This window comes from Arctopsyche grandis, chromosome 2 (assembly GCF_051622035.1).
Source record: "Arctopsyche grandis isolate Sample6627 chromosome 2, ASM5162203v2, whole genome shotgun sequence".
In the NCBI taxonomy this organism is placed as follows: domain Eukaryota; kingdom Metazoa; phylum Arthropoda; class Insecta; order Trichoptera; family Hydropsychidae; genus Arctopsyche; species Arctopsyche grandis.
In genome coordinates, this window is record NC_135356.1 from 21,388,109 (window position 1) to 21,415,740 (window position 27,632).

Here is a 27,632-nt window from a genome sequence, read left to right on the forward strand (position 1 = left end):
TTGGAATGATGTAAAGATCAACTATAAGAGCCCACGCAGACAGAGAACGGTCCGCTGATCCGAGTTCGGAGTTCAACATTTTTTTGTCAAGTATGGACTTGTTAACAACAACGCACACAGCAACCAGTCAGATTGCGGCGGTCTAACTGCCGACCAATGGTTTGACGGTCCGAACGCGAAACTCAGAACGGTCGTATATCTGCGTGGTTTTTAAAGTTACGCCATGATCGATCAATAGATAGCAATTGACTGTCGGACAGCCCTAGATAGCTGAAAGAAAGACTTTGAAATAAACAGTTTTAGTACGCGGGACAAATGTGTTGACCGTGTCTCGGTCTAAGAAAACACCGTTTGTGTTTGAAAGAGGATCGTTTATTTTTGTTCAATTGTTACAATGGTTATTATATGTATGAAGTTCGGTTCACTTTAGTGTTGGGAGCTGGTGCGTCACTTTATATACGTTCTGGCTTGTAGCGTGCCGTGTGCAGACGCTTTGTCTTCGTTTCCAGGACACGTGTGCTAGAGACACGTGTTGACCTATTTTCGAGGCGCGTGCTCGGTACACGTGTAGTTTATAGCTATGGGGTCAGCGTGCCACGCGAAAACGACTTTTCAGGACATGTGTCGCGGTTGCCTGATGACATCACTGTTGGGTTTTGTTCGTTTTACGATCGAGCGATGAACTCTTTCTCCTGGAATGGTCGAAGGGGTCGTTGCCCTTGAGTTATGCATGTTTGTACAGCATCGATGATGAAATCACTGGTTTTGATGTAATAGCACAAGTCGTGCTATATTCCTACACAGTGAAGGATTTGTACCTCCAGAAGAATATTTCTTGGGAGCAAGAAAGAGTGGCAAGTTCCCTATTTTTCATTCCTGCTTATCGTGTTTGTGGACGAAATAAAGAGCAACGCAATAAAAATCTATATATTTTATGTCCTCGGTAGTTCTCCTGATTACTATTAACTGATAAAAATGGGTTTACCACATCACAGATTTATATTGTAGACTGTCATATATTTTTTTATTAATTTTGTATTGCTTGGCAATGGCCGTTATCATATTTGTCTGGGTGCATTGTGCGCTGTCACTTAGTGATTGAAATTGAGCGCGCACCTTCTCGCGCTGGAGCTACTGCTCCTTCGCGCCTCCTTTGGAACCTACGCCCCCTTCTTAATCATTTGCCTCAGCTAATTCGGTTTTCATAGGTTAGTTTTCATATTTTACCTCCCCCCCTCCCACCTCCCATATCTACCTAACCTTTCGTCTAAACACGCACATTGCTTTAAAATAATTGATGAGTATCATACAAATTTTAATGAAATGTGTATAATTTCCATTATTGATTAAAAAAATATTTTCAAAAGTCACAAACTTTGTTCACTATTAAAAATAAACAGTAGAGATGTATGGAAAACATTTTTCTACTAAATAGTTGTACTAAATATATATCCCTATAAATTATACAGTAATCTTAATTATCTAGTAACATCTGCAATTATAAAATAATTTAAAATTCAACAAAAATATTTCGTCATCCCTACAAATGAGACGATACAATTTTTTATTTTTAAATTTGTATTTAAGCTTCATTAGAGTACGATTTAACTGTAGTGAGAAAAATACTTTGTATCTTAAAAGAAATGTTTGTGCATTAAATATTTGCATCATTTTCGGTGCATTAAACAATCTTGTATTGTGCAACGAATAAAATACTTTGGCATTATAACGTGTCAATTAAAAAATATATGAAACGATCATTCGAAAAAATAGACTTTAGCATTAGAATAGACACAAAAAGTAGCAACGTCGCAGTCTTCCGCTATTGACAACTGTCGACTGTCAAAACTGTTTACTTATGTTTATCACTAGTGAAATTATAGTCTCACTAGTGAAATGTAATCTTAACCCTTTGCCCACGGCAATAAATATAGCGAACAAGCCATGTACGCGGCACCTTTTTCGCGAATTTGGCAATCGAGTTTTCGACCTTAAATACAGATTTTAATATTTACTCAAGTAACCAGATATGATAATTAACACATAAAGTATTATTTTAAACAATAAAATACATAATATATATCGTAATTTTGGATTAATTGTCAAATAATCATTCTTCATAATTGTATGACGACGTGACGTCACATAAACGAGGTTTCAGTATGGTTCCACAAAAAACTAATTTTTGACTGGTATATATGAATTTTAAGCAAATTGAATAGATGGCATTTAACTCTCAGTAATATATTCAACCAATTTTGAACCTTAAAACAGTTGAAATAGGCGCATATAAGGCTCAAAATCCCGTGCAAAGTTCAGAAATTCGATGGAAGCTTCCATAGAAGACGGCCGTAGGCAAACGGTTAAATAAATAAAACCAACCCTAACTTAACCTAACCTAACCAAACTATAAATAAATAAAACGTAACCAAACATTAGTTCGTATTTTGGTATTCGCGACGTTGCCGATACAGTTTATCTGACGTAGTAAACATTTTTTTTTTTCAAATTGCACAAAAAAGATTCATGTAGTTGCAAATGTAAAAAAATTACTTGTGTGATTCCACTATTCAAAACTACATCCAATTTATTTATTAAAATTCTTATGCCAAGTATTTTTCTTTTTAAAACTAAGTTATCTAAAATTGAATAACATTATTTACTGCTCTTTTTACGCATATAAAATTTTACAGATAACTGAATATGCCACATGTTTTGATATGAGCTGTGAATCACAATGTGAGAAGACGTAACATGGCAACGCCGGACTTACCAAAGAGGATATCTCAATACTACTACTCACATGGTCTATTTTGTTCTTCTCACCCTATTGCGTCAATATGCATTGCAATAATTTGTTTTGTATTTTGCTGGTAAATAGTCATAAATTGAAACTCGAACATCTGTTATGTACGTATGTATATTCTTTTCAGTAACAATTTTACAAATCTAATTGCAGTATTCCTCTGATGAATATTCCGCTACCGGGAAGTATTCCCCATAAATCATATCTTCCATACAAATATGCAGATACGCACAATACATTGAATGATGCAACGAATTTGTTTGTTCAATTGAACGCTTCAGTGTCTAACGATCAGGCCAAGAATCGGACCGAAAATTTAATGGAAAGTATGTATATATATATTAGAGTTTTCAATTTACATAATTTGTATTCAAATTTTGGACTACATATGTATGTATGTATGTATGTAGAACAGTCTCCCCCACGGGACCGAAAGTGAAACGCCCGAAAACGCAAATATCGGAAGGCATAGATCAAAAATCGAAAGATCTTAAGTCGAATGATAAAAAAAAAGGGTGCATGGTAAACTGTACTATGTATATATAATATATATGAGTGGCATGCGGTGAAATTATCTCTCTTTTTGTCATACAGCCTTGTTTAATGTGCGCGCGCAGAATACGGGAGGAAAAGCCTGTTCCTCTTGTTCCTGTTGTATCCTGCTCGCGCAAATTAAGTGAGTATGTACGACGGGGGGAGAGACCCTTTTTTTATCTTTCAACTTAAGATCTTTCGATTTTCGATCTTTGCCTTCCGATATTTGCGTTTTCGGGCGTTTCACTTTCGGTCCCGTGAGGTAGACCCGTATGTAGAAGTATGATATTCATTCACCAGTCTGAATTCGAACCTAAAATATTGACTATTTTATCTAAGAAGTATTGTTTCATTTTCATAAAACAATTAGTAATTCATTGCATGATACATACAATGAATTAAAAAATGTCAATTTATTTTTTTACTCTGATTTAGCACAAAATATTCCCAATTTCACCTGTATGTTCGAAACATTGACGATGAGTTTAAATACAAATTATACCATGTATTGTAAATTGGAAATCTTTAAACGCTTGCTTCTTATTTGGATGTAAATCTAATCATTATTTAAATAGAATATGTGAAATTTAATCTATTTGTTAGTTTTAACTGATAACAATTTATTGAAATGTATATATTTACGTATTATAATAAGTTTAAATAAGTTTCTTAATATAATATAACACACATAAATATAATATATAGTACACATAAATATAATATAATAATCAAGAAACTTTTATTTTTATATTATAATACGTAAATATCTACATTTATATAAATTGTTATCAGTTAAAACTAACAAATTGATTAAGTTTCATATGTTTTATTTAAATAATGATTAGATTTAGATCCAAGTAAGAAGCAAGGGTTTGAAGATTTCCAATTTACAATACATGGTATAATTTGTATTTAAACTCATCGTCAATGTTTCGAACATACAGGAGGAATTGGGAATATTTTGTGCTAAATCAGAGTAAAAAACTAAATAAAATTAAGCTCCTTAAATTTATTACGAAGCTTTCTGTTTTCAGATATATCGAACAATGACGCAAACGCCACAATCAACCTGTCATCTCTAATGAACGAAACTGTAAGTTTGCCATATCTATGGGCTAAAGAAGAACCACTTTTGTATGTGCAACAAATTATTTTTAAAACAGGTATCGTCGTAACACAAGTTGTATCATTTAAACACTCTATAAAGAGTTTAAACCGATTTATAAAGTAAATTTGTGTTGTTTTAAAGGAGTGTGGCCATGGCGTGATGAATTGAAATCCAGCGATGCTTTCCGAGCTCCCCTGCAAGAAGTATTTAGACTCGTCGAAGTCATTAGAAATCACCAAGATCAAGAAACGTAGGTGTTACAATCTTCATTTTAACCTTTTGTGTTCTTTTTTGGTTTAGAGTACAAAGGGTTAAAGTGATCGTTTATCACGATTGCGATGCACTATTTTATGCGATCATATGTATATTTTTGCTAGCGTAATATGTTTTAAATCTGAGTGCGTATATCGTTTAATGTAATTAAGATTATACTATATTTATGTGTATACTTATTTGGTTTCTTTAATCAACTTTGTTTGTGTGGTTTTAATTGAAATTTCTTCCGTGTGCTCCTCGTAATTAACAGAGAAACTTCCCTCGGCCACGTTTGCTTCCATGTCGAAAATGTGAAGCGAGATATTGCCGCCCACAAGTCGACTTCTGTTTTGCCTGAATACAGTTGCCTTTTGTTGTCTCCAGCAAACTTATGGCAGCAAAATGTACATCGATTCGTATCGGACGCAAACATAGTATCTACGGTGTTCAGTTATCAGGTTAATATCAACTGCAATGTGTGATTAAAAATATGGTGAATCTGAAACAGTATAAAATGCAATATAAATTTGAGCAAATAATCTTTTGATAGTTACACATATGTATTTAAAAATTTTCGCCTCTTTTTATTATCAAATTTAAGTTCAAAGAATTAGAATCATTTAAACCATTGGAAGGTAAAAATGCGAAAATTAACAAATTCTGAAAACCGCAGCGTATTATTTTAGGAACATTTAATTAAAAAATAATAAGTTTTGAATCGAATTATGCATTTTATATAAATTTATAAAAACAGAAACTTTAGCAGAATTCATGTACATATAATGTGACTCATATGTTTTTAGGCTTATCTCTAACGAATTCATACATATATGACGTTGTATTACATACATATATGTAGTTTTTAATATTATTATAAATACATATGTCAGACTAATAATGAAATTGAAGTACTGTATTATGTTCGAAATTCGTCATATTTTTCTATTACACTTCGCATTAGGTTTTTTTTACATATTTCATGTGGTCTTAATATTTCATGTGGTCTTTTAGAACTCACTGAAAAGTAAAGTTTCTCTAGCAGAAATGGTTTTTGGTATGCACATTAAAGAAACTGGAATTAAGAGGTATCCTTTAAGAGCGAGACCCAGGGCTTTACAATATGCGGTGACGATTTTTTTTCATCGGCTCAATGACAAGTAATTTTTTTTTATTTATTTAAAAATGTTTTAAAAATTTATTTATTTATATTTGGATTTTATTTATATTTGGATTTTATGTAAAATTTAGATGTAAATGTAAATTTGGATGTAAAATTTATTTATATTTGGATTTTAATAACGTAATATATTTTTAGTTACATAAATTCCCTCAAAGAAAAGCTATCAAATGCGTATCCACTACATCACAAATGGGATTCAAACCAAACTACCAACCAAATCATGCTAATATATTATCCAGGCGAATTCAACTATCGTGAATTTGTTCCACTTTGTTTGACATTTGTCGGTCTATTTGTCTACATATATTTCTCAGTAAGAAAATTGGAATTTGTGAGATCAAAACTTGGACTTGCTGTGTCTGCGGTCGCATCAGTCGCTGCAAGCTTAACAATGACTATTGGAATTTGTTTCTTTTTTGGTATTACTCTTAGTTTTCAAGGAAAAGAGATATTTCCATATTTAGTAATACTTGTTGGGGTCGAAAACGTATTTGTTCTCACGAAAAGTGTGATGTCTATTGATTCTAAATTAGACGTGAAGATGAGATTGGCCCAAGGACTGAGCAAAGAGGGCTGGTCGATAACTAAGAACTTGCTCATTGAAATTACAATTTTGACAATAAGTCTTTTCACGTTTGTACCTGTCATTCAACAGTTCAGCATTTTTATGATTGTCAGTCTACTCTCTGACTTTTTCTTACAAATGGTCTTCTTTACGACAGTCTTAGGAATTGATATTAGACGCAAAGAAGCTCTGAGAGAAAACACTAGTGAATTCCAACTGAATCGGCACATGAACCAAGGAAAGCTGTTTATTCAAAACTTCACAGGATTTTCTAAGATCGACTTTGAAGGAAATTTGAATTCTGGCCACAACTTTTATTCATCGTCTTCGAAAATAATCCGATCAAAATCGCATCCGAAGCTAAATGGATTGACATATCAGCCTCATACTAATGTCGTGGCTAACCTTCACCAAAATTCCACATCTTTGATGGTAAAGACAGATGAAAAAAAAATACCAAAAAGGATACGACTTGTTAAAATATGGGCAAGAACAAGGTTTTTTCAGCGAGCGTTCATGGTGTGGATGATAGTTTGGATATCAATGATTATATACAATTCAGGCATAATTGAAAACATTTTTGATATTACTGATATGGGCAATCACGATGCTAAAGTTGAATACAATAATAATGTGAGCTACAATATGAGTAATAAAACGGTCACCATAGAGGAAAAAAGTAAACTTGGCGATTTTGTTTCAATACCTAAAGAAAATCAGCAAAAATCGAATCAATCTATAGAATTAAACGTGGAGCACATTTCCAAGGGTGGTTCCAGTTTGAACGTCGAAACAAATTTCGACAAATTGGACCTTGAAAACTTAGAGTTGAATCCAAAAATGTTGAATAAAACTTTACTGCAACACATTTCGTTGAAACACATGACTTATCCACAACCTTGGTTGAGGTTTGTTGCCTTTTCGTTTGTTGTCCTTCTATTCTAATTTTAATCTTCACTTAACCATTATTGTCTTAGGTTGTCAGAATTTCATTGGTCGTCAATTTTATCTCAATATAATGTATCATGTGCTGGACGTTACTTGGCTGTACTTCCTCCCATACTGATAAAGCATAGAGTTTCTCCAGAAAGAGCCATAGCAGCTAGAAATCCTGCTGAAAAGGATAGCATTGCTCCATCGTCCCGCTGGAGAGCTCTTGTCGCTGCTCTAGACCCTCTCGACCTTACAGGTAACTTATTACACTGGATTATAAGTTGTGATAAAAATAAATATATAAACGTATTATTTTTATATATGTAGGATTAAGTTTTCAAACCCAGAAGAGTGCACATATACATTATTAAGTTGGTATACTTGAATTGAGCGTTTAAGTTGGTATGTTGCATAACACTGCGACCAAACGATAGTTCGTTTTGGCGCATCGAGAAATAAGAATAATTGTAGTAGCTTAAGTTAAGATAAGTTTCAGTTATCTTAAAACAGTTTAATTACATATTAATATTTGCGCTTTGCATGGTATGCTATTGATGTAATATTGAAATGTTCTTACTATAATTGCAGATTTTGAAATTGGTCATGGCATACCTATACCTGCTCTTCAGCTGCAAACAAATTGGGGTATACCTCAGTCGCCTAACGAAATTCCATACTATCCATCGTCACCGATGGAAATTCTACTATTGGCTATACTCTGTCTCATTAGTGTTTTAGTTATAGCTTATACAATGGTTGTACTATATGGGTAAGAATAGATCTGGTTCACTGTATCGAAAGTCGAAAGATCGAAAAGAAAATATCGGAAAGCAAAGATCGAAAATCGAAAGTAATTAAGTCGAAAGATCGAAAAAAATGTATGCATGGTAAACGGTAGTATGTATATATAATATATATATCACGGGCAAGATACAAGAGGAACAGCCTGTTCTTCTTGTATCTGCTCGCGCACATTAAGTAAGGCTGTACGACAAAAAGAGAGAGAATTTTACCACACGCCACTGATATATATATATATATACTACCAGCTCTTCATATGTATGCATGGTAAACGAATAAGACTAAATATTTCGATTTTTCGACTTTCGATGCGGTGACGGCCACCGGGGTAAGAATACATACGTATGCACGGTGTGAATAAACAATGTGGTGAATTTATTGAAATAATTTAATTGGATTCGTTATATTCAAAGTATTGGAGTTTTGCATTTTTGGATGGTAGTACATTCATATATTTACATATATTTACTTATTATTTTATCTATGTAAGTAGTGTTGCGTAGGGGTGGGTTTAGGATCCAAATGAAAGGCCAAAGTCAGCATTTGTTTAATGATTCCAAGAGGTCCACACGTAATCAGCACTCACACCAGAATAATCTACTCTACCGTGTGTACCTCCTTATAAAGGACAAGTTGCCCATCACAGCTTCCCTGATCCATTAATGTGTCTACTGTGTAGATACATAGGTCTACTCTGGCGAGTGACACGCACTCGCCCCGGTTCTGAAAATTCTAGCGGGCACTTACTGACTCCCGTTTAACCTAATCCGGAGCTCTATTGTTCACCCCCAAATGCACTTAGACAGTGGATTCTCTCTCCCGTGTTTTCATGTGACAGTAGTAACAATAGATGAAGTTTTGTGATCTGAATTTTACTTTGTTTTTAACTAAAGTTTTTTTAACTTATGTATGCACATAATTAATAAAATCGTTGAAAACTTTTTATGATGCATGGTTGGTTAATTTGTCATTTGAAACAGGACATACGCACACACTACATCCAAATGTTGATTGATTGATATAGTAACCTAGTAAACATATGTATGTATACCATTTTCCAAAATAGCTTCTATCACTCGAACTAACGATTCATAGACAATGTAATTTTTTTTTTTTTGGAGGGGGTCAACTCAAATTTTGATGTAACAATGTTTTGTCATCGGAAATATTTTTGTTTGCAAAATTTTAAGTAAATTTTCTTTGTACATATGTGCTTCAAAATTTTATTGAGCACCATCAAGTTGAATAAAACGTATAATAAAAAAAAATAACTCCTTTCAATTAATTAATTTTTGGCTACTCGAATATTTAAGATCATTTCAAATATGAATGCATTTAAGTTTGATGTACTGAAAAATAAATATGTGTGTTATTTTTCACAGTTGTGTTTGTACAAAAAATTACGCCGAATGGCGAACTAGTTGGAGAACTTTAGAAAAGGAAAATCAATCGACGAGACCTGCTTTACAGGTGGGATATATGAATTAAAATTTTTTGGTATGTTTTAATAGTATGCTAATGTTATCGTTGTATTTTATAGTTCGTGATGGAAGCTGTGCCGATAGTAGTATCAGGTCACGCACAAGAGATAGAATGTTTAGCTACCAACGGCGAAAGCATTGTCAGCTCTTGCCTTCAAGGACAATTGAAAATGTGGAATCCGTCCAACGGTGAATTGATAGCTAACTTTTCCAGGAATAATATGTGAGTATATTATAAATAATTTTTGATGTTGTGTTTTCATCTCACAAATTATTTGATCGTTGTTTAGATATTTATATAAGTATGGACTTCAAAAGAATAGCCACAGACTTCATCATAAGGACACGCCTACTTTTGAACTGCATTCTTCAGATGAATCAGGTATAAAATTTACTATTAAAACGGATGTGTTGATAAAAAAAAGGTATTAGGAAAAATTAAATTTGTTTTTCATTTCAGACTCGACACCTCCTAGGAAATTTTCAAGCTGTGTTGAAGACTCATCAATTTCAAACACAACTAATGTAATAAAATAATAAAATACTATACATAACCATGAGGGTATATTTTTAAATTATTGAAATAATGATGAATGTTTTTAAAATATTGTTTCCAGAAGTTTTGTTCAAATACTTCGTTTACTTCAATTGAATCCGATTATTTGTCTCAAGAAAATGATTTAATTAATCTATACAACAAGAGTTCTGCATTGCGACCACACATAAATGAAGAAAATTGTTCAAGGTAATATTCATTGATTAATTTCAGACTTACTTATTTATTTTTTTATTTATTTATTGAAAAATCAACAGACAACAGATGTAGAAATGCATAAAAATAAAGAATAAATGTAACAAAATAACATCTGAGCCCAATTAGAGATTTTACAAATTACATAAGATGGTACATATAGATAAACAGATGAAAAAGAAAAGAATAAAAACTAAAATATGACTAAATAAAACAGTGCATAACTAAACATAAAGTGATAGAATGTTGTATGAAAATTACAATTTATTATCGTTGTTTTTCTGACTAATAGTTATCATGTGACATGTGTATGATTTTAATTCTTTTAAACTTTCAGTGACTTGCAACTTCAAGAGAAACCTTCCCTGATGCTAAATAAATCTCATTTAAAAAGGGATATTTTAAAATCATACCATCTTAGCCAAGAGAAGACCCCATCGCAATCGATCGGCGAGTCGACATATTGCGAAAAATTCAACCAAACGCCACCAGGGGATAGTAAATCCCACGAAAAGCCTATTTTTAATATAATAAATGATAAAAATTGTCCACCATCGATTTGGTGTATGGATTTCGCTGATGATCTCATCGTCTTGGGTTGTTCTGATGGACGGCTAGAGTTTTGGGAAGCGTCTACAGCAAAGTTCCACGTTAGTCTTACATTTCTCTCGATTATTAATGTCGTTTTAGTTTTTTTTTAATTTTATGTCTATGAATATTTTTTCAGTGCATTTTCGATGATGGTCTCGGTAACAGTGTCAGTAATGTGAAACTATTAGAGGAAGTTTCATGTCGGGACATGCACGTTGTAGTGGCGAGACTCACTGGACACCTGGACCTTCTGTTGTTAGAATGTCCCCCTTCGACTCAACAACCTCACAAAAAAAGTTAGTTATTTCAATATTCAAACACTAGTTAAATTATAAATGTTGACTTGAGATTTTTTTGAATAATGAAAATCAGTTTAACCAAATATTTTTGTAATCTCAATACGTTTTTTTCCTTTTTTTAATAGCACACGTACGTTCTGGATCAGCTGGATCAATATTGTTGAGAGAGAAATCAACCCACCATCGATTTGGTCACGAACATGATCCTTTAAATATGCCTGGTGATGATGCACCACCTTTTGAATTTTTATTTCAATCTAACGACATAGAAGAAAACATAAAATCGAACTGTGGTGACTTGAACATGCACTTTTAAGTGTGTAATTAAACGGACAAACATTTAAAAAAATGTCTTAGTAATTTTAACTTTCATTTTAAGGTTTATATTTGTATTAATTAAGTGCTTTTTTTAAAAAAAAGTTCTTTGGGATAAAGCTCATTAGTAAAAACTTGAAATTGTATCTAAAGTTTGTCCCTTTAAATTAATAATATATCATTTATATTATTCAAAATTGAACAGTATATATATTTTTATTATATACTCTCATTTAGTTCAATGTCGACGATTAACGATAGCTAGAGCCCACCAACAACCGATAACTATACTTGAATGTGATGGAAGGAGAATATTAACTGGCAGTCAGGATCATACACTCAAAGTATTGTCAACAAAATACAAATTAACATTACAAACAATTGATTATTGATTATATATTATAAGTGCAATAAATTTTCAGGTATTTTCAGCGTACGATTTATCAGGATTATATACGTTACACGGGCACTGTGGTCCCATAACATGCGCTTTTATAGATCGTTTTTGGCATATCAGCGGAAGTGGATCTGAAGATGGGCTATTGTGCGTTTGGGATCTGATGAGCGGTAAATATTTGCGATAACAAGAACTATTTCTATTTCGATTTTCAACCTTGACAATCTTTAATATTATTTATATTATTAGGTGCTTGTTTATACAGTATCCAAGCTCACGACGGTCCCATATCGGGTTTAGTGTATTCGGAATCATATGTCATTTCATTGGGTACTGATGAACGACTATGCATTTGGGATCGTTTTCGAGGACATCTCTTGAACTCCATGAATATTGTAATTAAGTTTTGTACATACATATGTTTTAATACGAAGTGTTGTTAATTTTATTAATCTTAAATATTTATTTTAGGGTCACGGTGCTGGTAACTGTGGAATGTTAACGCTAACTCATTCTTTGGTTATAACTGGAGGTCGAGGTGGTCTCATTGTTTGGGACGCCAGCACAGGAGAGGCCGTCCGAAAAGTTGTATTAGGTTATAAATATATTCAAATTATATATACATACCAGGTGTGATCAAAATATTCGGTGAATACACATACACAATATTGAATAATGATAAAAAAAGCTCGAGCAATTTATTTCATCTCAAGAGATATTCTAAAAGTAGTTTGAAATAATACTACTATTTCAACTGAATGACTTCCAAAAGGTAGTTTTGATATATACTTATAAAGTGGTCATTGAAATCTTGTATTTGTATCACTATGTGTATATATAGAATGTCATTTATGAGTAAAATAAATATTTACTGTGTAGCATTTACTAGTTTGAATGCAATGTACTAAACATATTCGCCGTAGTTTTGATCATGCCTTTTATATTTTAAAATGCGTTTAATTACATATATTCTAAAGCATATATATATATTTTTTTTTATTCAGGTCCTAGCGATGGTTATGTATTCGTCCGACAAATACTTCCCCTCAAAGATGCTATTGTGTGTGATTATGCCAACGAGCTTAGAATAATTCGTTTTCCCATTGTTTCTAGAATAGACCGTCAATTCGAAAGAAAAAACAATTGATTTGTTTTGTAAGCAAGAAAAGAAAACAGTGAATATGTTTATTATATTTAAACCACTCCATCGCCGTAAGCACAACTGGTGTGCTCTCCTTCGTATTTATTAACCGCTTAGCTGCCCAAAGCGCCTTAAGGCGCAAACAGCCGTATCTATTATACGCTTAGCGCGTCAGCTGGGCGTCCAAGCGGTTAAAGCTATAACTCGAAATTAATTTTGGTTTCTTCACAGTGACATCTATAAATATCCTATGATACTAATGAAATTGAAAAAAGTCAATATATTTCGTTAGTTTGTGATATATTCAAGAGGTAATGTCAAAGATTGACACTAAACACACGTAATAAAATAATCGAATCGGTTTCTAAAGGCGCGTGGCGATTAAGTGGTTAAAGTTGAAAATTCCAAAGGATAACTGTAATCTTGAAAGTTGCATTAGAAATACGCGTTAAAAATAATTCATTAATAAGTACTGATGATTTGATCTATTGTTGATAAATGACTAATTTGTATAATGATATATATGTATATAATTAGGTACATACAAATCTTTCAGATTTTTGCAGCACAATAATATGTAAATAAATGGATAAGTTAAATACATATATATATATATATATATATATATATATATATATATATATATATATATATATATATATATATATATATATATATATATATTTATTTATATAATACAATATATATAAATAAATATTGCATAGCAATTTATCTCACGTTGTCAGATGAACTTTTTAAATTTTATCATTAAAATTTAAATCAATATTTTTATAAACAAATTAAAATTGTATTAATATATAATAACTTCAAACACTTTATATTTTTACTGAAGTTAAACCTACATTGAGTTTCTTGGGTGTCGAATATCTGAATTGACCAATTTATAAACGATTATCTCTAAGAATTATTTTTATTCCTACATACATACATACATACATACATACATACATGTTATAGTATATTTAAGTTGAAACGGTTATCGATTTTCGTTTTTAGGATCGGTATTGAATGTGATTCATTGTTATGTATTGCTTTTGAATGTATATATAATACACTCATATTTTTTTATTTTTTTGAAATTTTCCTTTCATTCGTAGGACAAAGTTTTAACTTTTATATAAAAAGATCTTAGTAGATAATAAAATGAGCAAATAGAGAGAATTTTAATGCAATTACGCCAATCATTACTTCATAAATCTTATATACATAATATAATACATATTTATTAGTGATTAAGTTTTACTTAAAAAAAAAATAATAGTGATATGCAGGGATCGGCGTTCCATGGATGCTTTTCAAATAGCAATAGACCACTTCATCAGTGTTCAAAGCAAGAAAGGAAAAAAGCATGCTCTTTATAAGAATTTGACAATAGTTAACCATTTTCTGTGCGAACAGCATCCATTTAATGCCAATCAACTTCTGTATTCGCACACAAAAACTCCCAATTATCCAAATTAGTAGTGATGGTGAGGATAGACCGAATTTTTATTAGTATTTTCAAACTATAACTATTTCCAAAGTTAGTTTATGTAACTATTTAACTGCCACTGGGGAAAAATTTGATCTTTACCTGTACGCCAGCAATTTTTTTACTATTTAGTTGAAAATGCAAAATAAATTGACTTGACATAATTCAAGGCTCACACAGAATTGGTGTGACCTTGTATGCATATTCGTAACGCATGTCCCATGTTTCGTTAATAGGTGGTACCTGTAAAACTATGTTTAAACGTTAAATGTCGTACTATTTGGAAGGAAATCGACAAAACACACCTGTGCATTGCTGGCATACAGGGCATGTCAAAGCCCGACACACCCATGTGTCGTTGGCATACAATGGGTTAAGGTGTATTTTACGCACAATATTTAATGACATTCTGTGATTTTACTAAAATTAATCTAAAATAATTTTCGGTATATCTTTTATGTATGTATGTAAATTATTGTATTGCACACAATAAAACATGTACATATATACACACATACTTTTTAATAAAATATCGACATGAAACTAATTGCTTAGGACTGTTTTTTAATGCAGTGAAATCTATGTATTTAAAATTCAACACCAAATTCTAGCTTTATAAACTAGAGTTTGAGTTCAGTTGGTCCAATCAAATGCTGTAATATTTACATATATGTATGTATATATAAAGCTTTTTTGAAAAGGTTATTATTTGGTTCAGTAGGACTCAAACCACTAGTTGACAGCTTTAAAAATCAATATTGATATGTAAATATGACCCAAGCATCTTGTATATTGTATCTATGACCTCGAATCTTGTCTCGTCTGCTTCCGCTGGTAGATTTGGGGCTACATATTGGTTATACGGATGCAACCAAGCATTCAGTATACACACTTACACTAACTCAAACAAATACATGGCAGTTACTTGAATTTTATCAGAGTAAATAATTGTGTTTAATATGTGAAATTGCTTTATTTTCTGTCTGACAGCTCCATATTTTAAATAATTAAAAATATTCAATCAAAAATTGTCTATTCATCAAAAAGGTAACTGACTACTGCGTCATACTTTTTACTAGGGATATGGAGTCGGTTCAAAATATACCGACTCCAACTCGGACTTTATTGAATGATTCAACTCCGACTCCAATTTGAACGGTTTTAGTAACATCGACTTCTTTTGCCAACGTATAAAATTACTAGCAATAAAAATAGCGATTTTCAAAATATTTTTTGATTTTTAAATGCTTTTTATTATTACGAAATTATGTTCACAATACATCTTATATCTACTTTAATAGCTACTAATCTACTGATCATTTTCTATTTTACAATTTAATTTAATTTGGTTAGTAATCATAGTATTATATTATTCTAATGTTAATCTACAGCATAATAAGAAAAAGAGATCAAAAACCTATTTACAATTCATATATTTTCAAAATAGAAAAAATTTAAATAATCACTAAAAATTGACATGTTATCCAATTTATTGAATTATTCGTAATTAAATAGGTATAAATAAAATGTAAGTTCATTAATAATGTATGTGTATGATGAATTTCATATACAAATAAATCAATCAAATGAGAATAAAATAAAAAAAAACAAATGAGAATTAACAAAAAAATGTGACGTGACGGAGAAAACAGTCGATTTGGCCAGAACACATCAAAATACATGCAATTTAACGATTTTTATTATAATTTTATTTAAGTTCATGATTTTTATAGAGAAATTATTATTAAATTTCAATTTATTAGTGAATTTACTTCAATAAAATCAGTAGAAACATACCGTAATACTAATAATTACAGAAACTAAACAAATGAGTCAGAGTCGGTTGATTTTTGACGGCTCCGACTGGGCTTGAAATGCTCTGACTCCACAGCCCTGGTTTTTATACTTCTATGAATGCTAAAAATTGCAATCGTTGTGAAAACCACCCCTAATTTTCCTAAATAACTTAATTTCACTGCTTTTGTCAAAGGGAGTGTCCCCCAAATTCAGTATATATTGTTCGGTACAGCGTCAATCAATGGTTGCGTACTTTCACTTTACGAAAACTGTTTGTGCGAAACCTAGATATCATTAATTTAACTGCCGTGTATTTGTTTGTGCTAGTGTAAATGTGTGTATACTTGATGCTTGGTTGCGCCAATGCAACGAATAAGTACCGACTTGGTTGCTTCTGGATTATTGTATTATACATGCATAGTAAAATTAATTAAAAATGTCATAAATGGATAATTGAGAGTTCACCATTCAATAATGTTCATACATATGCATGTATGTTAAAGAAAAAACAAATAAAAACAATAAGATATTTTTATTACATATATGTTCTATGACATTACACATATGGTAAATTTAAGAGCAAAAATTATAATTGGGTACATAGTATATGTATGTATGTATGTATCTACATATTATAGTCTAAGGAGAATTTATAAAAAATATTTTTATCAAAGACTTAAAGCGTTTAATTGCGCAACTCTGAAAATGAACATAAACGTTTGTTTGTATAAAAGATCAAAAATTTTAAACAAGAACTCAATAGTACCTGAAGTATGAAATTAAAGTTGCCTGTGTACGTTAATTTGAATGTGTGCAATTTTTATATAACAAAAGTTTAATATTTAAGTTTTATTATTGTACATATTTTTGTATATACAAATAATAGCGTCTATATTTAATATAAAATATATTATAAGTTTTCTTTTTTTTTTTATTGGATAAAGTTGGTTGGTATTTATGCACTTAAAATAAAACTCTATTTTTTAGTAATGCTTTCGACACATTAGCCGTTTTTCGAACGATTTGTCTGTGTGGATCCATTTTTTACTTTATATTTTTCTCTCACAGTGTAGTGAGAGAACAAAACAATACGAATTCACGGGCAAAACAGTCAAAAAACGTTTAAAGGTCTCTTCATATCGTATCGGCAGCAGCAGGAAACCTACAAGTATGGACAGTATTCTTTAGTACATTCTATGGACGCATTCATATACGTCCATATATGTAGAATGTACCAAAGAATACTGTCCGTATGTGCAGGTTACCTGCTGCTGACGATACGTGTCGACTACATATGAACAGACCTTAATGTGGACATTGTTGAAATATATGTGACATTTGGTTGTATACTGTTCGAACGCCAAAGATACGAAAAATACTATAAAACTTTTTTTCTTATTGCCTTGCATTTAAAAGGTGTTTAATTTGATTTATTCTGGTTTTTACTTACGCAAAATTACTTATTGTTTTTCAGTTTTATTATGTTAATAATTATAATGTAGTATATAATTTGGAGCTAAGATAGCCGTGGAAACTCACGGAAAACATGTTATCAATTTATTTCGCTCACAATTTTTGAAAACTATGCATCCTGGATATCCTAGTTGTAATAATGCCAATAATCCAGTTGTAGATTATAAGTGTTTAGAATATATAAATCATTGATAGATTTCATGAATTGTGATAAATTATTTAAATTTTTTTTAAATATGTTTGTATTTACTATGCGAAAATAAAAGTGACATGTATTGGGACATGTCAACGTCAGAATTTTGGTCCAATGTTTGAAAACTCTATGTTTCAAAAGTGGGGTGCCATTTTTGTGTACGGTTTTTTTTTGTTCTTCGTATGGTTTATTTGGGTTTGGTGCAAACGATCGAAAATCGACAGACAGATTGAACCACAGATTAACTGGATGGCTGATTTAAACGCAATTCTCGTCTTCACGAATGATAGATTGCACATCAGATGGCGAGTAACCTTTCGATGTGCACAGATGCAATTATTGAAATGGTAATTATTAAAATTGAGTTGGATCTTTCTGGCGAGTTTTTAATAATTTAATAAGGAAAAATTCGGAACTTAAGTATCAAAAGCACAGAACGTATACAGGGTAGGTATGTCGGGACTTCGGGTAGATTTCGCTTAGTGTAAGTGCGAGCAGTGCGCACGCATAAGGTACACGTGTCGTTAATCTGTGGTTCAGTCTGTCTGGCGCTTTTCGATCGTTTGCACCGCATCGGGTTTATTTACACCAGGGTTTCCCAAACTTTTTCAGCGACGGAACACTTGGCAAATCCGAAAATTTTGATGGAACACTTGGCTTATTTTTTAGGTCGGGTAATTCATAATAGAAAAAATAAAAATATCATTTATTTAATAAACATAAAAATACAAATAAATAAGACTCTCAATGACTGATGATTTTGAGTTCTTGAATTGAAATTTTTTTTTATATCAGGCACAATATTGGTCAGATGAATTCTTATATCTGCCGTGGCGTCGAGTCTATTTCTGTATTTTGTTTTCGTTGCAACATAATTAGAGAATCCCATAAATATGTACGTCGTGGAAAACGGAAGTAGACAAATGACAGCTTGTTTTGACACATTGGGGTACTTTTCAGTCAGACTCGCCGAGAATTCATTTAATGGCTGATCTTTATATTTTTGTTTCAAATCAGTCATTCTTCTTCTTATTTTTTATTCCTCTCCTCGTAGGAGGTAGGATATCATGATATATATCTTCTCTCTATCCATGGTTGCCCTGCTTCGTACTTCCATGTTGCTAATTTCATGATTGACCCGGAGATTCTTAGCACCCTCTGACCATCTAAGGCCTGCCGGGGACTGAGGGCCGAGGCTTTTGTCAATCATGATATTTACTTGGAACATTTAATGTGGTGGTTTTCCGTTGCCTTCCACATTCAGAGTCATTGATTAAATCAATTAAATTCTCATAATCACTTGTGCTTAAGCCAGGAATCGTCCTTATTCCGAAACCAGGAATCGTCCATACTAGTTTTCGGAAAATATTCCGAAAGAGTTGTTTTCAAGTTATGTAGGTGTTCTAAAAATACTTGTGAAACTTCTTTTTCAACTTAAAAAATTCAATTCATTCAAACATTCATGTAAGACTGGAAAACAATCAAAATTGTTAGATTCAACTGATGAAATCCAAAATTGTATTTTTTTATCAAAAGATGCAATTTTATCTCTCGTATTAAAAATTGTAATACTTTTTTAATACGAAATAAGTAATGATAAGTTGACATCATTGCACTTTGTGAAAATATCCGCAAGATATGCAAGATATATCAACCAGAAAGGATTTTTTAAAAAGTCGATAAAATGTTGCAAATTATTTTTTTCTGCCCACAAGAATACTAATAATTCACTTCAAAGTTTATAAATTCTTAAAAGTGCTTTTCCTCTGGATAGCCATCTCACTTCAGTATGTAATAAAAGTGCTTTATGTCTACTACCCATTTCATCGCACAAAATTTTAAATAATCTGGATTGAAGTGGTCTAGATTTTACATAGTTTATCATTTTTACGGCTTATGAACATAACATTTTTTAAATTTGTGGAAATATTTTTAGTCACCAGTACATGCCTATGCAAAATACGATGACTGCTGGTAGCTCTTGTAGCTACTTTCAGGATACGTGATACAACACCTTAAATTTTTCCTACCATTGCTCGAGCACCATCTGTACAAATATCAATACACTTTTCCCAGCCTATCTCTTGTTTTGTAATATAATCATTAATACAGTTGAATATATCTTCTTCTGTAGTTTTTCCATGTAGATATGCAAGCGTGAGTAAATCTTCTTCAATATTTTTATCATATATATATCGAACAAATATTAATAGCACAGCTAGTCGTGCGACATCTGTAGATTCATCCATTTGCATATCCACTGCAAAGTCCAAGTTGACGAATTAACTCTTTCTCTATGTTAGTAGAAATATCTTTAATGCGTCGTGAAACAGTATTATTTAATAATTGTATTGCATCTATTTTTTTAGTGGCTTGCTCATTAAGAACACTTATTAATGTACAATAAATATATTAGAAAACATATATACATCAGTATTCAACAAAATATCGATTTTTTGGAGGTAAACACCTTTGCATGAACGCTACTGTATGTTCAATTTGTTTTTTAATTTACTCCAAATTGTTGTGAAATATCTATTTAGGCTCCGCGGAACACCTATTTTGGCTCTGCGGAACACCAGTATTTGCGAAACCCTGATTTACACTATTTACTTTTCAACTGTAAATACATTGCAGTCGAAATTTATTTTAAAGATGGTATGGCATTTTCTTTACATATATCTGAATGTCTTTTGCTCATAATTAACATGTTCCTGATGGTCACCATTATTTTTTTTTATTAGTTTATGTTCATAGATGTTTTGAATGAATTTACATTCTATGAGAGGAAATCAATGAATTGATTTTGAGAGGTAGGGTAGGTAGCTTATAACTTTTTCCAGCCAACCCTTTTTCCAAGGCTATTTTAAATTCTTCATCAATATCAATGGGTACTATTTTCAAACTTTTTAAGATTTCCCTGTTCAATTTTGTAGTGATATTGTATTCTTAATTTTGACTATCAATATATATATATATATATATATATATATATATATATATATATATATATATATATATATATATATATATATATATATATTATATATATATATATATATATATATATATATATATATATATATATATATATATATATATATATGTATATAAACGAATTAATTTTGAACTTAATTTTGACTATCAATATATATATATATATATATATATATATATATATATATATATATATATATATATATATATATATATATATATATATATATATATATATATATATATATATATATATATATATATATATATATATTGATAGTCAAAATTAAGAATACAATATCACTATGTGATATTGTATTCTTAATTTTGACTATCAATATATATATATATATATATATATATATATATATATATATATATATATATATATATATATATATATATATATATATATATATATATTTATATATATATATATATATATATATATATATATATATATATATATATATATATATATATATATATATATATATATATATATATGTATATAAACGAATTAATTTTGAACTTAATTTTGACTATCAATATATATATATATATATATATATATATATATATATATATATATATATATATATATATATATATACATATATATATTAATAAACGATTTTTTTTATTTAATTTTATTACTGCTTATCAATAGAAACTATCTTATACGTTCATACGTTAAAATAGGTTTTCTAAAAGATATTTCATCAATGAGTGATCATTGCATTGTCACGATTCCATCCCTTAAACAGAAGTTCATGTCACAAAGAGAACAATATGGCAAAGTATGAAAACGATCGGATAAAAGATAAGAGGTATAACAATTACCACTAACATGAAAACCATGTGAAATGCAAAGGAGGTATGTAAAAATGAGGGCAGTCAGTGCAAATTCACGCAACGTGATGAGAAGTACAGTTCTACTAGTCGAATTCTATGATGGTCAATTTTGTAATTCCTGAACAATATTATGATTCTGTTTTTCCTGGCAGTGCCGGCCTTACACCCAATGACGCCCTCGGGCAATTTTTTCTTAACACCCTTAGAATAAAATTATAAAAACTGGATTACCATCCATCTTTTTCCCGGCCTTGGGACCTAGCTACAGTTTCAGGCAGTGTCAACAAAAGCATAGAACTTTATTTGAAAGAAAAGCTTTTAAATTGATAATTTCATTGCTAATAATATCAGATTTTGAATTCGTGGTGAGCTAAATTTAAAGATGGGCTTTTTCCAGTAGATCGAATAGAATTTGCTGAGTACAAATGTAGGACCTTTAGCGCTTTTTTAATTTTAATTTTATTTTTAAAGCGCTTTTGGCGGATCGGACCCAGCCCCCCCCATAAAACCGGTACTGCTTCCCGATACAGGCTTAAATGATCCCAAAAGAATTCTTGCACTGGGAGATAAACTAATAATAATAAAGGATACGATCTTCGGAGATGGCACATTCGACAATGTGCCACCCATTACATACGCCAAGGATTTATTTCTATTACAATTAAATTTCCATGTCCGCATTATTTATGTGAGCATTAATCCATTCACTGATATTTAAATTTTCCTACAAAATTGATATTTAAAACGTTACAGTCAATAATCAAGATTTTTTTTAATGTTTTACCTCATATATACATTTATATGTATGTATGTACATTACCGCAGTGCTTCCCAATAACTTTCATGTCACGACCCCCTAAATTTGAAATAATTAGTTCCCGGCCCCTAAAAAAAATGTTTTTCTAGTTAAAAGGTTTATTTGGCAGTGATTATTACAATTATAATACACATATTTATATTCAGTACAAAATTATTGGAACATGCTTAAAATCATTTTTCTAATATAAAATCTATACACACATGAAACAATTTAATGCGATAGATGAGGTCGCATGTTTTTACATAACAAAATCGCAAAGCATCTTCCAAAGTCTCTGTGGAAAGGCATGGTCTTTGCTTATTTTTTAATATAAGTAATGACGAAAATGCTGTTTCGCATAGGTACGTAGTCGCGAAAGGAATAAGAGTTACCAGGGCTTCTTTTCCAATAGCAGGATATTCTTGCTGTCGCCTTAACCAAAATTCTGAAATACTTTTTTCATTAAATTCCACTTCAAGTAAATTATCTGATCTGATATTGATCAACTCTTCTTGGGCTGTCCACGTAACATGATCATATTTTAAGGACTTGGCAAATGGTGTTCTTATCCAATTGTTCCCTTCATCCTCATTCAAGTTTGGGAAATATTTCCTTAAATATATACATTCCCTAAATATGTAATGTGGAGAAATATTCATAAATGAATATTTGTACTTTCTATTGAATATTTTCGCGACCCCCGCGAGAAATCCTACGGCCCCCCCCAGGGGATCGCGAACTCCAATTTGGGAAGCACTGCACTACCGGTCATGAGTTTAAGACCAGAGCTATAAATAATTTTCAAAGCTTCGTAAAACTTTATTGGCGTGAATTAATTTGATGAAATGGATGTCAATTTGTTGCAGACATGGTTAAATCTAATTTGAGCAGAAATAAAGTAGGAATTATCCTATTGGATTGTTGTTTTATTGTGTAAACTTTTAAACAGGGTTCAAAAGAAGTTTTAAGAAGTCGCGTGACGTATTATGACGGATTGACACATTTTGAAATCGCCCCTGTATCCTTATGCGGTTCATTTCCAACTTTTTGAATGGGCTGGCAGCTTTGCAAATATATTTTTTAGAATTTTTATATTATTTTTTACTGATTCTCCGTAATACAAACATCTTTTCCACCTAGGGGTGTTTCCAAATTCCAAAATTCGCTGTTTTCGATGTACTCCAATGTATGTAATATGTACATACACATGTGTGTGTACATATATTTACGTACATATGTCAATTATATTTAATGTGAATGGTTTTCGCCTAATAACACTGAGCAACCAAAAATAACGTTTTTACTTACCGGAGCGGAGACTAATCAATCTTTATACTATGGTTGACCGACTGAATTCGAATATGAAAATGATTTTTGCTGGTTTCATCTCGTTTATGAGATATGAACGTTTAAAAAATGCTTTTGCAGTCTTTAACTTAAAATCTAGTATTGATGTGCTAAAAGTGAGTATTGGAATCAATGGTCAGATGATTTTTCTATTGATTGTGATTTTTATTGTTTTAAAATACTCCACTTTGGTTATTTTTCTTTTTTGTTCAGTATTATTAAATATGCATTTAATTTTTAAACAACGTAGTGCATATGTAACATACATATGCATATGTTACTGCAATTGTACACAGTCTGTATACATGTGAATAATACATTAATAACGTGTATTACCAGGGGTGTGCTGCAGCCTACTCGGTCCACCTGTTTTTGAAAATCGGTGAGCTACTTGTTTCTTTGCTTGGTTTCAAACATTTAAAATGAATATTAACGATTTTTTAATTTTTTTGATTACATACATACAGAAAAAAATAAAAGTATTCGTTAGAAATTCAAAAGAGGTTTTAGTTTATTAGTTATGAAAGTAAGAAGTAATTCCACTGCGGACATGTATTTAATTTAGTGATTATTAATTTATTGGGAAAGCCGCTGCTTAGTTTTTGATGCCGTTCCTAAAAATATGACGCACGTGTTATTCTTAGAATATTTTGAAAGAAGTAGAGTAGAATAATTTATTTTGTTTTATGAATGTATCAATTAACGAAAGATCGAATAACCGTAGTTAATATTGCTTTGATATATTTGTTACAAAAGTAAAAATCCAATAAATTTACATATACATATGTGTGTTTTTTAATAGGTTTTTTTTTCTACGAGTCAAACGAAAACAGTCCGAGACTTTAGAATCCTTAGTGGCAATGGATACATAAAAAAGTTGACTAATATATTTAACAATGAAGCAGTCATATACATATGTACATCGATTCTTCAATTATTTTTATTCCAAATATTGTATCGTTGTAATATATTATATTATAACAATGCAATATATTATTTTATAATATAATATATGTATGTATAATTTTGAGACAGTCAAAATTGTAGCTACAGACCCCTGTGCATGACTATTTCCAAAACGTATTTGTATGTTGTATCTAAAATTTTCTTTTGTTTCCATCAATGGGTAGAATATGAATGTTGTAATATTAAAAAAGATTTATTAGAACTATGTACATGTTTGTGTGTAAATGTGATATGTGTTTCTACAGATTAGACTTAGTCACAATTTCAGATTATTTGTTATGTATACATAAATATATATGTAAATGCGTATTTCTGTAATGTTGAATATTTGGGAAACAATATACGAATATTAATTTACTGTCTTTTTTATTATTAATTGAAATTTGATTGATTTATTCTAGGCAACTATATTATTAGTAAGTTGATAAATATGCGCATACATAGGTACATATACAGACATATGACAAAATACTCTTTCTACGAGTGTAAAACTACATTTCCGCCGATTTTATTATAAAATGAAACCATTTTTTTGGAACCATAATGGGTTCTAAATTCAATGATAAGAAGCCCAGTAGCAAACGAGAACTGCATTCAAGTCTGGAAAATGAGTGGCATAACGAAATATCGGACGATTACCTACAAAATCTGATAGAATCGATGCCTAGAAGAATAAAGGCAGTCTTAAAAAATAAAGGGGGCCCAACTAAATATTAAATTGTGTATTTTGTATAGCTATTGTTATTTTTAATATAATTTAAGTTAAATTTTTTAGATAAATAAATTAGTTTGGCAGAAAAAAAAATTTCATTGAACTATGAATTTTTTTCCCAAAAACACTAATTTACAAGAATGATGATAATTTCAATATATATAATCAGGGCTGTGGAGTCGTTAAAAAAAATCACGACTCCGACTCCGACTCCGATTCCGATATTTACCAATAACACGACTCCGACTCCGACTCAAAAATGTTAAATTTTATCAGGGTGTTTTCCTATATTTACAAATATTTTTTTTTGTTATAGGCATAAAAATAAAACAAGATCAAATCAAACTTTATTAATTACTAGCTGTATTACCCGGCTTCGCTCAGTATTTATAATATAAACCGCTTAAACATGACTAATCTAATAGTAAACATTTAATTAAAAAAATTAAATACATACATATCTTCTTCTAATATATAATTTGGAAAGAGACTTTGTATATATCCTTGGTTCGTTCGTTCGTTGGTTCGTCGTCCGTAGATCGGTGACGTCATCGAACACGTGATTCGATTTTTTTTTTTTCGATTCATAGGCGCAGATTTGATTTTTTTCGATTCAATGGATTCAAAGTCCCAGCGGGGGTGCAAGGGGCGTAGTTTCATGAGGCCCCGCCAGGGGCGCCACAGGGGGCACAGCCGCATGGGGCCCCGAAGGGGGCGCAGAGGGGCGCAGCCCTTAACAGCAACTAGAAGGAAAAAAAAAAATTTTAAATTTTTTTTAATAAAATGTTTACTATTAGATTAGTCATGTTTAAGCGGTTTATATTATAAATACTGAGCGAAGCCGGGTAATACAGCACTTATACATATATACAAAGTCTCTTTCCAAATTATATATTAGATTTATTTGAATTTATTCTTAAAAACAACATTGCTTCTAATAAATCTGTATTCATAGAAGCTCTCAAATCAGAATTAAGGATTTTAAGAGCGGAAAATAACCGCTCTACGGACACTTGGGTTGGCGGCAATGCTGTAACGATCAACGCTGAATTTTTTTATGATTTCTGGATACTGCTGTATTGCCATTTTAACATTTAAATTATTAGCTCGGTCAATTTTTTCCACCATTTTCAACGCATCGTAAAATTTATTTTTAAAATTTTAAATCGAGTCTTCTTTGTTTGCTATATTGGGACTCAAACGAGGACGCTTTATTTAATCTTGTTCATTGAAATATTTATTTATTTATTTAATAGTTTTGGACCATCGTGGCATTACAGGAAGAACCTAATGCGCCACAATGGCCTACATTAAGATAAATACAAGTAAAAAACAGAAAAATTAGAAAGCAGAAAACATGGTAAAATAAAATAATAATAAAAAGTAACAAAAGGAAAATAATAATACAATTAAAATAGTACATAAAAATGTACAAAGAAAAAAGAAAAAGTAAAATAAATCAAACAAAATATGAATAAAAAATAAAATCACAGCGAGGCCCAAATGGAAGAGAGTAGATTAAGATTCCACTCATACATCACATTCAAATTAATAAAGTAATGATGAGCGCAGGTTACCAGATAAATATGTTAAAATAACCTCCGATAATCTACACTCCCCAAGGTGGAAAATATCACATTCAGGGACAGCAGCAACGATTTCATTGATAAGTCGAATAGCTCTAGGTATAGGAGCCATTCGAAAAAGAACTGTGCGAGCAGAAGGTACAACCATTAAATTATGATATCTACCACGCACATAATTATTAGGTACATAAAGCCCCAATTGTTCCAGCAACAACGGGCATGACGTATTACCACGCAGTAGCTGGAGAACGAAACGAA

General features: G+C 31.0%; 1 protein-coding gene across 2 annotated transcripts; it reads left to right on the forward strand.

Moving 5' to 3' along the window:
* Positions 1-1,062: 1,062 nt before the first annotated feature.
* SCAP (SREBP cleavage activating protein) lies at positions 1,063-13,425 on the forward strand. Of its 2 annotated transcripts, none has more exons than XM_077445991.1 (23): positions 1,063-1,208; positions 2,694-2,873; positions 2,960-3,132; positions 4,375-4,503; positions 4,590-4,698; positions 4,975-5,161; positions 5,715-5,860; positions 6,019-7,356; positions 7,426-7,637; positions 7,970-8,150; positions 9,565-9,652; positions 9,723-9,886; positions 9,954-10,045; positions 10,124-10,188; positions 10,281-10,408; positions 10,752-11,064; positions 11,142-11,301; positions 11,430-11,597; positions 11,857-11,963; positions 12,042-12,186; positions 12,266-12,411; positions 12,488-12,611; positions 13,021-13,425. In XM_077445991.1, the coding sequence occupies exons 2-23, from the start codon at positions 2,755-2,757 to the stop codon at positions 13,161-13,163; spliced, it is 4,437 nt and encodes a 1,478-aa protein (XP_077302117.1). In that variant the 5' UTR covers positions 1,063-1,208; positions 2,694-2,754; the 3' UTR covers positions 13,164-13,425. The 2 variants fall into 2 exon arrangements, with proteins under 2 accessions (XP_077302117.1, XP_077302118.1); XM_077445992.1 differs by having other exon boundaries at positions 10,284-10,408; positions 13,021-13,415.
* The last annotated feature ends 14,207 nt before the right edge of the window (positions 13,426-27,632 follow it).

Bases quoted from the DNA above. Each gene is read 5' to 3' on its own strand.
- SCAP (XM_077445991.1), top strand. From the start codon at position 2,755: ATGGCAACGCCGGACTTACCAAAGAGGATATCTCAATACTACTACTCA. The intron at 3,133-4,374 runs GTATGTATATAT...TTCTGTTTTCAG, and splicing joins GACCGAAAATTTAATGGAAA to ATATATCGAACAATGACGCA. The intron at 11,598-11,856 runs GTGACTTGAACA...ACTCTCATTTAG, and splicing joins AAACATAAAATCGAACTGTG to TTCAATGTCGACGATTAACG.